The sequence below is a fragment of the Pipistrellus kuhlii genome, unplaced genomic scaffold (genome assembly GCF_014108245.1).
Source record: "Pipistrellus kuhlii isolate mPipKuh1 unplaced genomic scaffold, mPipKuh1.p scaffold_m20_p_6, whole genome shotgun sequence".
Taxonomy (NCBI): Eukaryota; Metazoa; Chordata; class Mammalia; order Chiroptera; family Vespertilionidae; genus Pipistrellus; species Pipistrellus kuhlii.
Window position 1 is genome coordinate 19,259,818 of NW_023425562.1, and position 12,432 is coordinate 19,272,249.

Sequence of the window (12,432 nt, forward strand, 5' to 3'; positions counted from 1 at the left end):
GGCAGCCATAGCAAGCTTCTGATTCAGAGCACTGGAAGGTGGGAGGAAGTTACTAGCAACTTTGTCAGTTTTACTTGTAAGAACCAAAGATGTCCTTCTGTCTGGGACATTTAGACTCTCAACTACCAGGCTGGGTCTTTTTGGCCCCACCCTCACCCTCATGGAAGGTCTAACCTACAGGTAGGGCAAGGAAACTATTAACCCTTTTTCTGGGGCCCACCAGACGAAGACAAAACTCGCCGCCTGGTGACCCAAGGACTCCAGGGTTTTTCTAACAGACTCCTCCAGAGGCTCCTGTTTTACTGTAGGCACTGCTTAAGAGACTGGCTGACTCCACTTCACTAGGACCTCACCAGGCATGCTCCACACAAAGGGGGCTTTTAATTTCTCACTTTCTTCCAGACCTGTGTCTATGTTCCCCCTCAACCTTCAGATCGTTTTCCTTGACCAAGTTTGGGTTAGGGACTTCTTAATGTCATGTGGCACTGATCATACCAGTGCCATTGCTGGGTTTTCTCTGTCAATTAAACTGTACAAAATGTCTTTATTTCCCAAGATACCTAGCTCCTGGCACAAAGAACTCAAAAAGAACTGCTGGGTAAATTAATCTGTATTATTACTGTCTCATTTCTAGCCAACCCTGGGCTCATTAAATTACTTATTAAACTGTTTCCCCATCTGTCTTGCTGTCCTGTCACTGTTCTTAATTGATCAGTAAACTTTAGCATTCCTGAGACAAAATGTCCCTCATATTGTCCCCCAAACCTGGCACACCAGCAATCAGACTGAGTGACTAGAGCATGGACTGCTTACCCTCTTCATGACATTACCTGGAAAATGAGGTTTCAGTGCACTAGTCCATTTTTCCTATTTCCTGAGTATTCCTAATGGTAAGAGAAAAGGAGGAAGCAACAATTCTCCCACCTGCTGCTCTGACTAGTCACAGGAAAAGCTTTCAAGGGATAATGTGCATGTGCACTGGGGAGAGCTGCAGAAAATCTGACTGACACAAGACCTAGGAGTTTATAACATTCATGGAGTCTTTGACTAACAAAGATAAACATTTGACAGAAGTATCCTATACAATAGAGGTAATATGCAAATTGACCCTCACACAAGATGGCCACCCCCATGTGATCAAAGATGGCTGCCACAAGATGGCCAGCAGGGGAGGGCAGATGGGGGCGACCAGGTCAGTAGGGGAGCAGTTAGGTGTTGATCAGGCTGGCAGGCAGGCGAGATGTTGGGAGCCAGCAGTCCTGGATTGTAAGGGATCCCAGATTGGAGAGGGTGTAGGCTGGGCTGAGAGACTCCCCTTTCCCCTCAAGTGCACAGATTTCATGCACCAGGCCTCTAGTTTATATTCATTGTATTCACCAACCAGTTACTTTATACAGTGTGGACTCTCTGATGGCGCATGAGGACTGATCTGTGCCTGAAAGCCTTCCCACATTCATTACATATATAAGCTTCATCCCCAGAGTGGATTCTCTGATGCTGAACAAGGGCTGAGCTCCTTTTGAATGTTTTGCCACATTCAATACATTGATAAGGTTCCTCTCCACTATGAATTCTCTGATGTCTAATGAGATTTGAGCTCAAACTGAAGGCTCTTCCACACTCATTGCATTCATAGGGCTTCTCTCCACTATGTATTCTCTGATGGGTTATCAGCTCCGAGCTCTGCCTGAATGCTTTCCCACATTCATTACATTCATAAGGTCTCTCTCCTGTGTGGATTCGCTGGTGTCTTACAAGCTTTGAGCTTTGGCTAAAGGTTTTCCCACACTCATTACATTCATAGGGTTTCTCACCAGTATGAATTCTTTGATGGATGATGAGATAGGAACTTTGACTGAATGCTTTGCCACATTCATTACACTTACAAGCTTTCTCACCTGTATGAATTTTCCGATGTCTAATGAGAGCCGAGCTCTGATTGAAGGCTTTTCCACACTCACTACATTCATATGCTTTCTCTCCACTGTGAATTCTCTGATGAATAATCAGATACGACCTCAAGCTAAAGGCCTTCCCACACTGGCTGCATTTGTAGGGCTTTTCTCCGGTATGGATTCTCTGATGTTGTGTTAGAGAGGAATGATGTTTAAACCTGTGCCCACATACTTCACATCTATGAGGTCTCTCTTCTGTAGGAACTTTCTGAAATGTTATGGAGTTTGTACTTAGAATCAGGCTTCTTTGTGGCTCATGATGGAATCTCTTGCTTAGGGATTTGTGTGTGATGGCTTGAGTAAAACTGCCTGCTGGGGAAGGGGAGCTTCCTAATTTCTTCCTTGAAGCACTTCCTTGCTGCCACTCGAAGCTGCTTTTGTGTTCACTGATTCCTCTGAATGAAAGTTCCTGGGGAAGTCCTGTTTTTCCTCCTGAATTATCCTCCTTTGTCGATTCATTGTTCTCACGATCTGAAATGATAACAACAAAAGCCAGATTTTTAATTTCTTCAGTCACTCTCAACACTCACTTTTTTTTTTTTAATTTATTTATTTATTTATTTTTACATATTTTAATGATTTTTTTTTTGCCCCCCTCCCTCCCTCCCCCATATCCCCTCCCTCCCCATAGTTTTATGTCCATTGGTTGTACTTATATGCATGTATACAAGTCCTTCGTCAACACTCACTTTCAATGTGAGAGAAAACAGATGTGCCAAACACAAAAGATATCACTGTTCACATATATCTGTAACACTGACTCTGTGGACAACACCTCCCTTCCAGAAACAGCGATATTAGCCTGATTTCTGTGGCTGTTCCTTCTCAGATTCAAGGCCAACCACTCAAACATACGTTCCTTCAAATTTTGTGCTGGGCTCTCATGTATCATCTCCATTCTATAAACTGTCTATCCTCTAGACTTCAATTACTAATGTACTTACGTTATACACTAATTAGATCCCCAGTTCTACCCTGTTTCCTCTGGTAAGCTCTAAACTTTCATATCCAGTGCTAACTGGACATATTTACTTGTGAATATTTCTTTAAAAAAAAAATTGTTTTTAGTGATTCTTTTTTTTTTTTAAAGTGAAGATAACTGATTTTTTTTCTTTTTAAAAAAAAATATTTTGTTTTTTTCAGAGAGGAAGAGAGGGATAGAGAGTTAGAAACATCGATGAGAGAAGATCATAGATGAGCTACCTCTTGCACAACCCTCACCAGGGATGTACTTGCAACCAAGGTACATACCCTTGACCGGAATCGAACCCAGGACCTTTCAATCCGCAAGCTGATGCTCTATCCACTGAGCCAAGCTGGTTTCAGCTACTTGTGAATATTTCACAAGCGCCTAAATACATCATCAGTATGTTTTTTTCTTTATGTTTTCCATGTATATGAAATAGGCCCACTATTAACCAAGCAGTTAAGACTAAAACCTGAAACCCCCATTCCTACCCACATACTCCATTTTAACAATGACCAACTAATTCAGTACAATCTAAATACCGTTAAGCAGGAGTCAACTTTGATATTCCCCACCTCTCACCATAATTCACCTTGATTTACTCACTGTGGCCACTTGATTATAAGTTTCTAACAGGGCTCTCCTCCTGCCTTCAAATGTATTCTCTATCCTGCAACTAAATTTTAAAACATATATCCAATCACGTCATTCCCTTGTTCAAATCCCTTCAAATGTAACCCCCTGCACTGTACAAACTAATTAGAATGACATACAGGTTTCCACAATCTGGGTCCCATTTCCTGTCCAGTTTCTCTTACTACCTCTCCTCTATTAATTCTCTGTTCAGGTTAAATTGAATTATCTGCAATTCCCACAATGGGGTATATTCTCTCACCTTCAGGACTTTGTGGCCTTTGCTTGTGTGATATACTACTACTAGAGGCCCAGTGCACTGGTAGGGTCCCTAGGCCTGGCTGGCCATCAGAGCTGATTGGGCCTTCCAGCTGCTGGCTGGAGTCTCCCTTTTTGGCTGCCGGTCAGGGTTTTGCTTTGTTCCATGCTGCCCCCTGGTGGTCAGCACACATAGCAAGCAATTGAAAACCCAGTCTCCTGGTCAAACTCCCACAAGGACAATTTGCATATTAGGTTTATATATATATGTAGATATTTGTTCTTCATCCCCAGTTCTGGGCACAGAGTTTTTAAAACCCTTAAAATTTCCTAAGTGGTAGATGTGAGAGGAGTCATTGTTTGTAAGCCCCTACCAACTATACCTGGGATTATGCTAATGAGTTGACTCTTGGAGGTAGGCTGATTGCCATAGGAACCAATCAAGTGATTAGAGGATTGGAATTTTCAGCCCCATTTCCTGACTTTCAGGAAGAAGGGCTGGACTAAGTTAGCTAGCTAATCATCATCGACCAATGATTTCATCAATTGTGCCCAGGTAAGGAAACCTCTGTAAAAAACAAAACGTTAAAGGCGTTGAGAGAGCTTCCAGGATGGTGAATGCATCCAAGTGTCAGGAGACTGGTATCCCAAACTTCACAGCTCCAGAAGCTCTGCACTCAGGACCCTTCTGGCTTTACCCCATGTACTGCTAGTTCTTTTATATCCTTTATGATAAACCAGTGGCAGTAAGGGAAACCCCCGAGTCCTGTGAGCCATTCAAGAAACTACGAAACCCGAGGAGGGGGACATGGAATTGTCAATTCACAAAAAGTCAGATGTGTGGGTAACTTGGACTCGTTACCTGCAATTGGCATCTGAAGTGGGGGGTCAGTCTTGTGAGACTGAAACCTTAACCTGTGGGATCTACACTAATTCTGGGGAGTTAAGTGTGAGAACTGATTACTGTGAGGGGAAAACCCTATACATCACATTAAGTGTCAGAACTGCTATGCGGGAAAATCTCAGACATTCAGTGTCAGAAATATTGAGAAAGTCTTTTCCTTTAGCCTATTTTCCCCACATCTAGTTCAAGTCTTAGATGTCTCTATAAGAAGTATTCCTTGAACCGCTAAGATTGGGTACAGTGCCCAGTGCCTATTCCTATTCTATAATTTACTACACTATACTGCAATTGCCTTCTTGCTTGTCCACCACCTACATAAACCTGAAAGTTCCTTGAAGACAGAGACCCAGTGCCTATTAGACATGTATTATTACTCAGGTAAGATACATAAGGAAGGAATAAAGAAGGAATCCTATCTAATAAAGAGGGAATATAATAATTGACCCTCATGCTGTTGCAAAGATGGCAGCACCTACACCTAATAAGGAGGAACATGCTAATTGACTGCCCCACTCTCAAAGATGGCAGCGCCCACACCCTATGAGGGCGGTGCCTGATCCCCTCAGCTCTGCTGGGGCGGCGGGCGTGTGTCCACTCTGTGCACATGCCTTTGGAGTCCCCCAGTCTCCTCAGCACCCCCAGGGATGACCTGAGATGCAGGCAAGCCTTGGATGGCGGCTGCCTGTGGCTCAGGTAACCAGGGCCGGCTGAGGCTTGTGCTTCTGGCAGTGGCAGCAGTAGAGGCTGAAGGGGCATCGCCTCCTGCACCTAAGGGCTTCTGGACTATGAGAGGGGCAGGCCAGGCTAAGAGAAGAATTTTCATGCACTGGGCTTCTAGAAAGTAAATGAATGACAGGGAAACTGACACAAGGAAGCCTGACTGTGATCTGTGAGGGTTGCTGAATACAAAGCTGTTAAATTCTAGGTCAAGAGCACCTCTGGCCTAGAATAATAAAGGTGAGGCTTACATGTGGCATGTTTGTAAAATGCAATTCATTGTGTATCTTCAAAGCCAGAGGCCCAATTGATAACAGTTCCCAGATGAGTTCCTATTTCTTACCACTTTGGGGGTAAAGGCAAGGTTCCCAAGGTTTCAGCTGTGCCTTTAAAGGCTGGAGTTGGGTGTTTAACTCGCGGGATGCTCCAAGACATGTCAGATCCTTCCATGGTAATGCTTGTTCTTGTGGACTAGCTGGAATCTGAAACCAGTAAAATACGGTTAGTGTGGTGAGAAAATCCCTAGGGAAATGCTTAGTAAAAATCTCAGAGGTTAACAAAGACATGCCAGGCATGAGGGATAAGGGAAAAATAACTAAAGGTAGAGAAGGGCATGGCCCTAGTAGTCACTTCAGGGTCATGGTTCCATAGAGACAAATTTCCATCTACTGTTATGATGACGCCACATGCTCCAGTTTGTAAATTCCTCTTCCCACAGCATACTGTACCTCCCTGTCCCCACCTGCTGCCCAGGATCATCAAATTCCCTCTCCAGGTCCTCCAACAGAGTCACAGCTTCCTCGCCACTTTTGGGACCACGTTGCTGAACCCAGGCCCGCAGCTCCTCGGGCAGGATGCTCAGGAACTGCTCCAGCACCAGCAGCTCCAGGATCTGCTCCTTCGTGTGCAACTCTGGCATGAGCCACTGGTGGCACAGCTCCTGGAGGCGGCCCAGGGCCTCCCGGGGCCCAGGAGTCTCCTGGTAGCAAAACTTCCTGAACTGCTGGCGAAACAATTCTTGGCAAGATCGAGTACTCCCATTCTGCTTTAATTTCTGCCCCCAGGAAAGGCTTTCTTCCACTTTCACTAGTATTAGTTCTTGTTCCTGAGGATCTGGAGGTAGCAGGGTTGAAACGGCTCTGCATTCCATAGCCATTCCGGCCTGAAACAGCTGATAAAAAACTCACAACTGGGTTCTCTACTTCAGAAATTCTTTGAATAACCTCTTCTTTCCTGAAGAGTGAAAAAGCACTGTTAACTTATAGCAGTGAAAAAAAAACAAAACCACACCTCGAAGGACTGATAATAAACACCAGTCAGCCCAATAATATACTGAAAGGGAGCCAGTTTGAGGATGTAAATAAATAATAATCGTGTGGCAAACTAAAATTCACTCATGTCTTTCACTGTGTCCTATTTTATAGAATTTCTACCACTAATTCTATAAGAAATTATTTTAGAAGCAAAATAATGCAATACTAACATGAGTCACATACTGAGAAACTTCCTTTTTAATTCTTTCAATTCTGACGCATCGAGGAGAAAAATCTCTTTAACATGTAAAACAGTACTATTTTTTTGTAAAAATCTTATTTTTATTGATTTCAGAGAGGAAGGGATAAAGAGAGAAACATCAATGATGAGAGAGAATCATTGATAGGCTGCCTCCTGCAAGCCCACCAACTGGGGATTAAGCCTGCAACCTGGGCATGTGCCCTGACTGGAATCAATCCTGGGACCATTCACTCCGCAGGCTGACGCTCTATCCACTGAGCCAAACCAGCCAGGGCAGAACTCCCTCTTTAATAAAGTTATAAGCCTCAGACTACCAAAGGTAACAGTATCTATCTGGGATTTTAAAATGCTGATTTTAAAGAATATATTTTTAGTAAACTATGGCAAATAGTGTTGATTCATTTAAGGTACTAGTAGTAAAACAGTTTTAAAAAAATGCATATTAAATATTTAAATAAAAATGTTGAATATTTGCCATTTGATCAATTTTGGTATTCACTGAATTTCTTCAAGGAACACAGGAACTAATTATGTTCTCTGTCCTGAGCCCCGTCAGAGGATGCAAAGGCTTTTGCTCCTGAATAAATGACTCTACCTGGGAATAACCAAGAAGTTCTTGTTTGAAACCACGTCAGATATAGAGACAGAAGTGAAAAGGCCAATCTCAGCTCTCAAGAAGCTTAGAATATACTGGAGTAAACATTTTTAAAAAGTGAACTATGGCAACGAGTACGTATTACATTTTCCGATCCAGGTCGGACAGAATCTGACGTTGGGATGGGGGACTGTCCACAGGAGGGAATGCTCTTCAATTAGCAGGACAGTGGTAACAAACCCTAACACTACCATTAGCTGGAGAGAGGACACGAAGGCTACAGATCTGTGGTTTATTTAGCTCGGCGGCACTGGCTTTTCTACTTTGATGTTCGGTTCAGCAGCAGCATTTGCAAGGTCGGGGCGGTGGGGAGCAAGTGCCCTCCCGGCGGGATCCAGGGATCGGAGAATCACTGAACCGCATCGGCGTCCCCAGGTCACCAGGAGGCGCCGCCGGGACGAGGCGCCTCGGCCCAGGGATGGGCCGGCGAGGAGCGGGCTCTTCCTCCCCGCGCCGCCGCCGGCCGCGCACCCTCCCCGCCTCCCTCTACCTCAGGGCCCGCGAGCCTCACCGCGAAGCCAGCAGCGGCCGGCGAGGGGCCCAACGACCCGGCGGCGAGACACAAAGACCGGAAATACACCCCCGTGGCCTTCCGCTCGCGACTCCCCGGGCCCCTCCGCCCCGCCCCACCGCGCTCTCCGGCAGCCAATCAGCGCGCTGGATCCTGTCCCTCCACCGTCCGCCCCCTGCGTCCGCGGACGCCGCAGAGCCGGGACCCCGGGCTGGGGCGGGGCTGACCGGGCCGGGCGGCATGGCGGAAGGGCGGGGCGCCGTGAGAGGCCGCTCCTCCCCACCCTGGCGGCTCGCTGCCCACCGCCTCCCGCCACCTACTTCTCCCCGCCCCCCCATCTTGTTTCCAAGTCACTCCGGATCTCCCCCCCTCCGATGTTTTAGGAACGTTTTCCTGTCGCTCCGGTGCCTTCCCAGGTTCTCTGATTAGAGTGATCACGTGACAACAGGCCGGATCCATGGTAACCACGGCGTCGCAGCAGCCACGGCTTCCCACCCCAGACTACAGGTCAGAGCGCGGGTCCCGGTCAGGGCCGCCGTGCGCTCCCAGGCTCCGCCCCTCCCAGAGGGGTTTCCGGTTTTCTGGGATCCAGCTGCCCCGGAATCTTAGAATTTAAATTTTCCTTGGCCGTTTCGTAGGTGAAAAATGATGTTTCCTGCTGTGTGTAGTTAGCTCGAGGATAAGGTATGTCCCCCTCCTGGTGATTGAACACATACGGTTCTTCAATGGCTTTCCCCACTTTTAAAATTGAGGTGTCACTTTTTTTCTTTTATACTTGCAAGTATTTTACTTGTTGAGGGTATCAGTTCATTTGTTGCAAGCATTTCCCGTTTTATTTGTATTTGATTATTTTAAAAGCATTAATACAAGTTGACATATATAAAAACAAATACCTTGTGGAGACAAAAGACACGTATTTGGGGGAAAAATTCATCAGCATACAGAGGTATTAATGACTTACTAATTTTTAAAAAAATACATTTTTATTGATTTCAGAGAGGAAAGAAGATTCATGTCCCAGAGCCGAGGAGAGGCCAGCAACAATCAGGGGAAGGTGAACAAAATAAGGGTGTTGGGAAGACTGGTGTCTATGCTTGGCCTGACAGATGCCATCTTTTAAAAAAAAATAAATATATACAATTTTTTTATTGATTTCAGAGAGGAAGAGAGAGGGAGAGAGAGACAGAAACATCAATGGTGAGAGAGAATCACTGATCATCTGTTCCCCCACTCCCTCCCACCCCCACCCCCCCAGGGACTGAGCTCACAACCTGGATGAGCGCCCTTGATCAGAACTGAATTAGGGACCCCCAAGTCCGCAGGCTGATACTCGGAGCCAAACTGGCTGGGGCCTGATGCCATCTTAAGCAAGTTGTGCCCTAACTGGTTTGACTCAACAGTGGATAGAGCATTGGCCTGCGGACTGAAAGATCCCAGGTTCGATTCTGGGCAAAGGCATGTACCTCGGTTGCGGGCACATCCCCAGTGGGGAGTGTACAGGAGGCAGCTGATTGATGTTTCTCTCTCATCCATGTTTCTAACTCTCTATTCCTCTCCCTTTCTCCCTGTTTAAAAAAAAAATAAAAATCAATAAAATATATTAAAAAAAGAAAAAAGAAGAAGAAGCAACTTGCTCTGGGCGACCAGCAGTCCGCCCTGGGAGGCATGGCCAGAGCACCTGAAAGCAATGTTCTCGCACACCTTGGCTAGAAACCACCTGCTTAAGGAGCACGTGGCATGGCTGCAGGGCACCTGTGTTCGTGGAGGCTCAATATATGAAGCTGCAGCCGCTCCTGGGTGTGGAGGTTTCAGTGTCCGGCTGCCGCTCCGGTCTCTGCTTCTGTCTGTAAGTCCTCCTAATAAACTTGGTTTAATTCTGGAGCTGTCAGCCCCTCTCTTCCTCTGTGGGCCCCGTAGAGGTTGGTTTGAGTACACCTCAGGAAACTTTCCCAGAGGGACTGTGCAAAGAGGCAACATGTTAAAGGCAGAAAAAGGGAATAGATAGATGAGTGTTGAGTGTGTAACGGTGGCATTTGCCTCAATAGATAATCTCATTTCTTTTCAAAATAGGTAAGAAAGTGACACATGAGGAAAAAAACCCCAGTTCCTATCATTCCTTATAAGGTGGTACATACTATATTTAAAATGCAAATTAATTAATTATAAGAGATGTAGACCGAAAATTTAGAGCTACTTTCTAGGACTTGGTTTACAGTGGGATAGCAGCTGATTACCTTTTTTTTTTTTTTTTTTAAATATGTATATATTATTGATTTTTTTTCAGAGAGGAAGGGAGAGAGATAGTTAGAAACATTGATCAGCTGCTTCTGCCCACCCCCTACTCTTGGGGATGTGCCCAAAACCAAGGGAATCGAACCTGGGACCCTTCAGTCTGTAGGCCAATGCTCCATCCACCGAGCCAAACCGGTTTCGGCCTGATTACTTTTTAAAAGCCTTAACCAACAATTTCTACTTTGCATGGTGTTTTAGTCCATTTGGGCTGCTGAACCAAGGCTGCCATAGACTCAGTGGCTCATAAACAATGGAAATTTATTTCTTACAGTTGGAGGCCGGGGCGTCGGAGGATATAGCACCAGCAGCTTTAGTGTCTGGTGAGACCTCACTTCCTGACTCATAAACTGGTGATGGGTGAGTACAGCTATCCATTCCGTCAAGTTCAACTGCTTGCATTTCTGTGTCATTCAACAGTGCTCTACTTCCCAGTCATCAAGTGAGACAAGGGTGCTGACAGTCCCTTAGCTGTAAGCCACTGTTTGGTAATAACGGATAGAGACAGTGGATTCTGATGCTGAAGGAAAATGAATCCCCCACTCATTCGGCAAATATCACTCAATATTAGTACATGGGAAACACTGGTACGAAAAGGGAAGGGCTCACGTGAAATAAAAGAAAAGCTTCTTCACTTTACTTACCGCTCAGAACTCCTAGTGTGAATGCCACAAGAGCAGAGGATCTGCTTTTCCAGGGTTACCTCTCCCGTGTGGTCCAGCATCTGTACAAGGTGAATTTCATCACCAGGAGTAATGAGTGCCCAAAGGCGAAAATTGGGGCCCGAACATTGGAGACAAATGGGACACATGTGTCTGGGCAAAATAATGTATTGGTTACAATTTCAGCTTCAAATCCCAGGCTTCTCAATTATTAGCTCTGTAATCTTGTGCATACTTTTTAAATTTTTTGCGCCTCCATCTCCTTTTCTGAAAAAAATGAGGATAGTTGTGGTACCTATGTTATGAGGTTGTTATGAGCACCAAGTGAATTAACCCATGCAGAGCAGAGCTCAGTGCATGTGTACTGTTGGCGTTTGGTGAGGGAGGGTTGAGTTGTTGAGAGTGTGGAGGCCAAGAGAAGGAACATTTCCACACTCCTGAATTTGCCTGATGGTAAGAATTATTTAGGGTCTTTGTTAAAAGCATGTATTTCTGGGCCTTCAATCAGCACACAAGGAAGAGTTGTAGGAATTTATACTTTTGACAAATACTGGAAATGATTCTTATCAAATTTCGTTTGGGAAACTGATGTGGTAGATAGAGTGTAGACTTCTGAGTCTGACAGATGTGGATTCTGATCCATTCTTTAAACAGTTATGTCCAGATGTCCACATGGACAAAGGACTGATTTAAGCACCGGGCATCCAGCAGAGTCTAAAACCAACACAAATCCCTCATTTTTGTGCTTATAGGTTCCTCCTCTAAGACACCAAATGGGCCTTCCCAGAGTGACTCGAATGAACTGTTTAAACAAAAAGCTTTGTTTTGCTGAAACCGGTTTGGCTCAATGGATAGAGCGTCGGTCGGCGGACTGAGAGGTCCCGTGTTCGATTCTGGTCAAGGGCATGTACCTTGGTTGTGGGCATATCCCCAGTTAGGGGGTGTGCAAGAGGCAGCTGATCGATGATTCTCTCATCATCGATGTTTCTAACTCTCTACCCCTCTCCCTTCCTCTCTGTAAAAAATGAATAAAAATTAAAAAAAAGCTTTGTTTCCTTGTCATAAAAGCATTACAAGTTGATGGAAAAAAACCAAAAAACAAACAAACAAAAAAACAAAAAACAAAACACGAAAAAAACCCCAGAAGCTATAAGCCATGGTTCTCATGTTGAAGAGGGAAATTCCCAGTTACCCAGAGGCCTTATATTCACATTAAGTGAAATATCTGGGAATAGAAAACGACCTGGTGTGGCTGTTGGTTTGGTGGTGGTGGTGGTTTGGTGGTGGTGGCAGCAGCGGCGGCCAAGTGTTTGACCCGTAAATGGGAAGCTGAGACACCTGGTCTCAGAAAAGCAACTCCGACCAG

At 45.2% G+C, this 12,432-nt stretch overlaps 1 protein-coding gene and 1 long non-coding RNA gene across 4 annotated transcripts; one reads left to right on the plus strand and one right to left on the minus strand.

Annotated features, from left to right (window-relative positions):
- Positions 1-1,263: 1,263 nt before the first annotated feature.
- ZNF397 (zinc finger protein 397) lies at positions 1,264-8,213 on the minus strand. Of its 2 annotated transcripts, none has more exons than XM_036417540.2 (4): positions 8,116-8,213; positions 6,177-6,667; positions 5,778-5,916; positions 1,264-2,426 (listed from the first exon to the last, which is right to left on the minus strand). In XM_036417540.2, the coding sequence occupies exons 2-4, from the start codon at positions 6,588-6,590 to the stop codon at positions 1,390-1,392; spliced, it is 1,590 nt and encodes a 529-aa protein (XP_036273433.1). In that variant the 5' UTR covers positions 6,591-6,667; positions 8,116-8,213; the 3' UTR covers positions 1,264-1,389. The 2 variants fall into 2 exon arrangements, with proteins under 2 accessions (XP_036273433.1, XP_036273434.1); XM_036417541.2 differs by lacking the exon at positions 8,116-8,213 and adding an exon at positions 7,556-7,760.
- A 144-nt stretch (positions 8,214-8,357) lies between these two features.
- LOC123651516 lies at positions 8,358-11,984 on the plus strand. Of its 2 annotated transcripts, none has more exons than XR_006740292.1 (5): positions 8,358-8,799; positions 9,112-9,169; positions 9,726-9,961; positions 10,679-10,764; positions 11,819-11,984. It is a non-coding gene; the product is annotated as an uncharacterized LOC123651516 (long non-coding RNA). The 2 variants fall into 2 exon arrangements; XR_006740293.1 differs by having other exon boundaries at positions 8,358-8,622.
- The last annotated feature ends 448 nt before the right edge of the window (positions 11,985-12,432 follow it).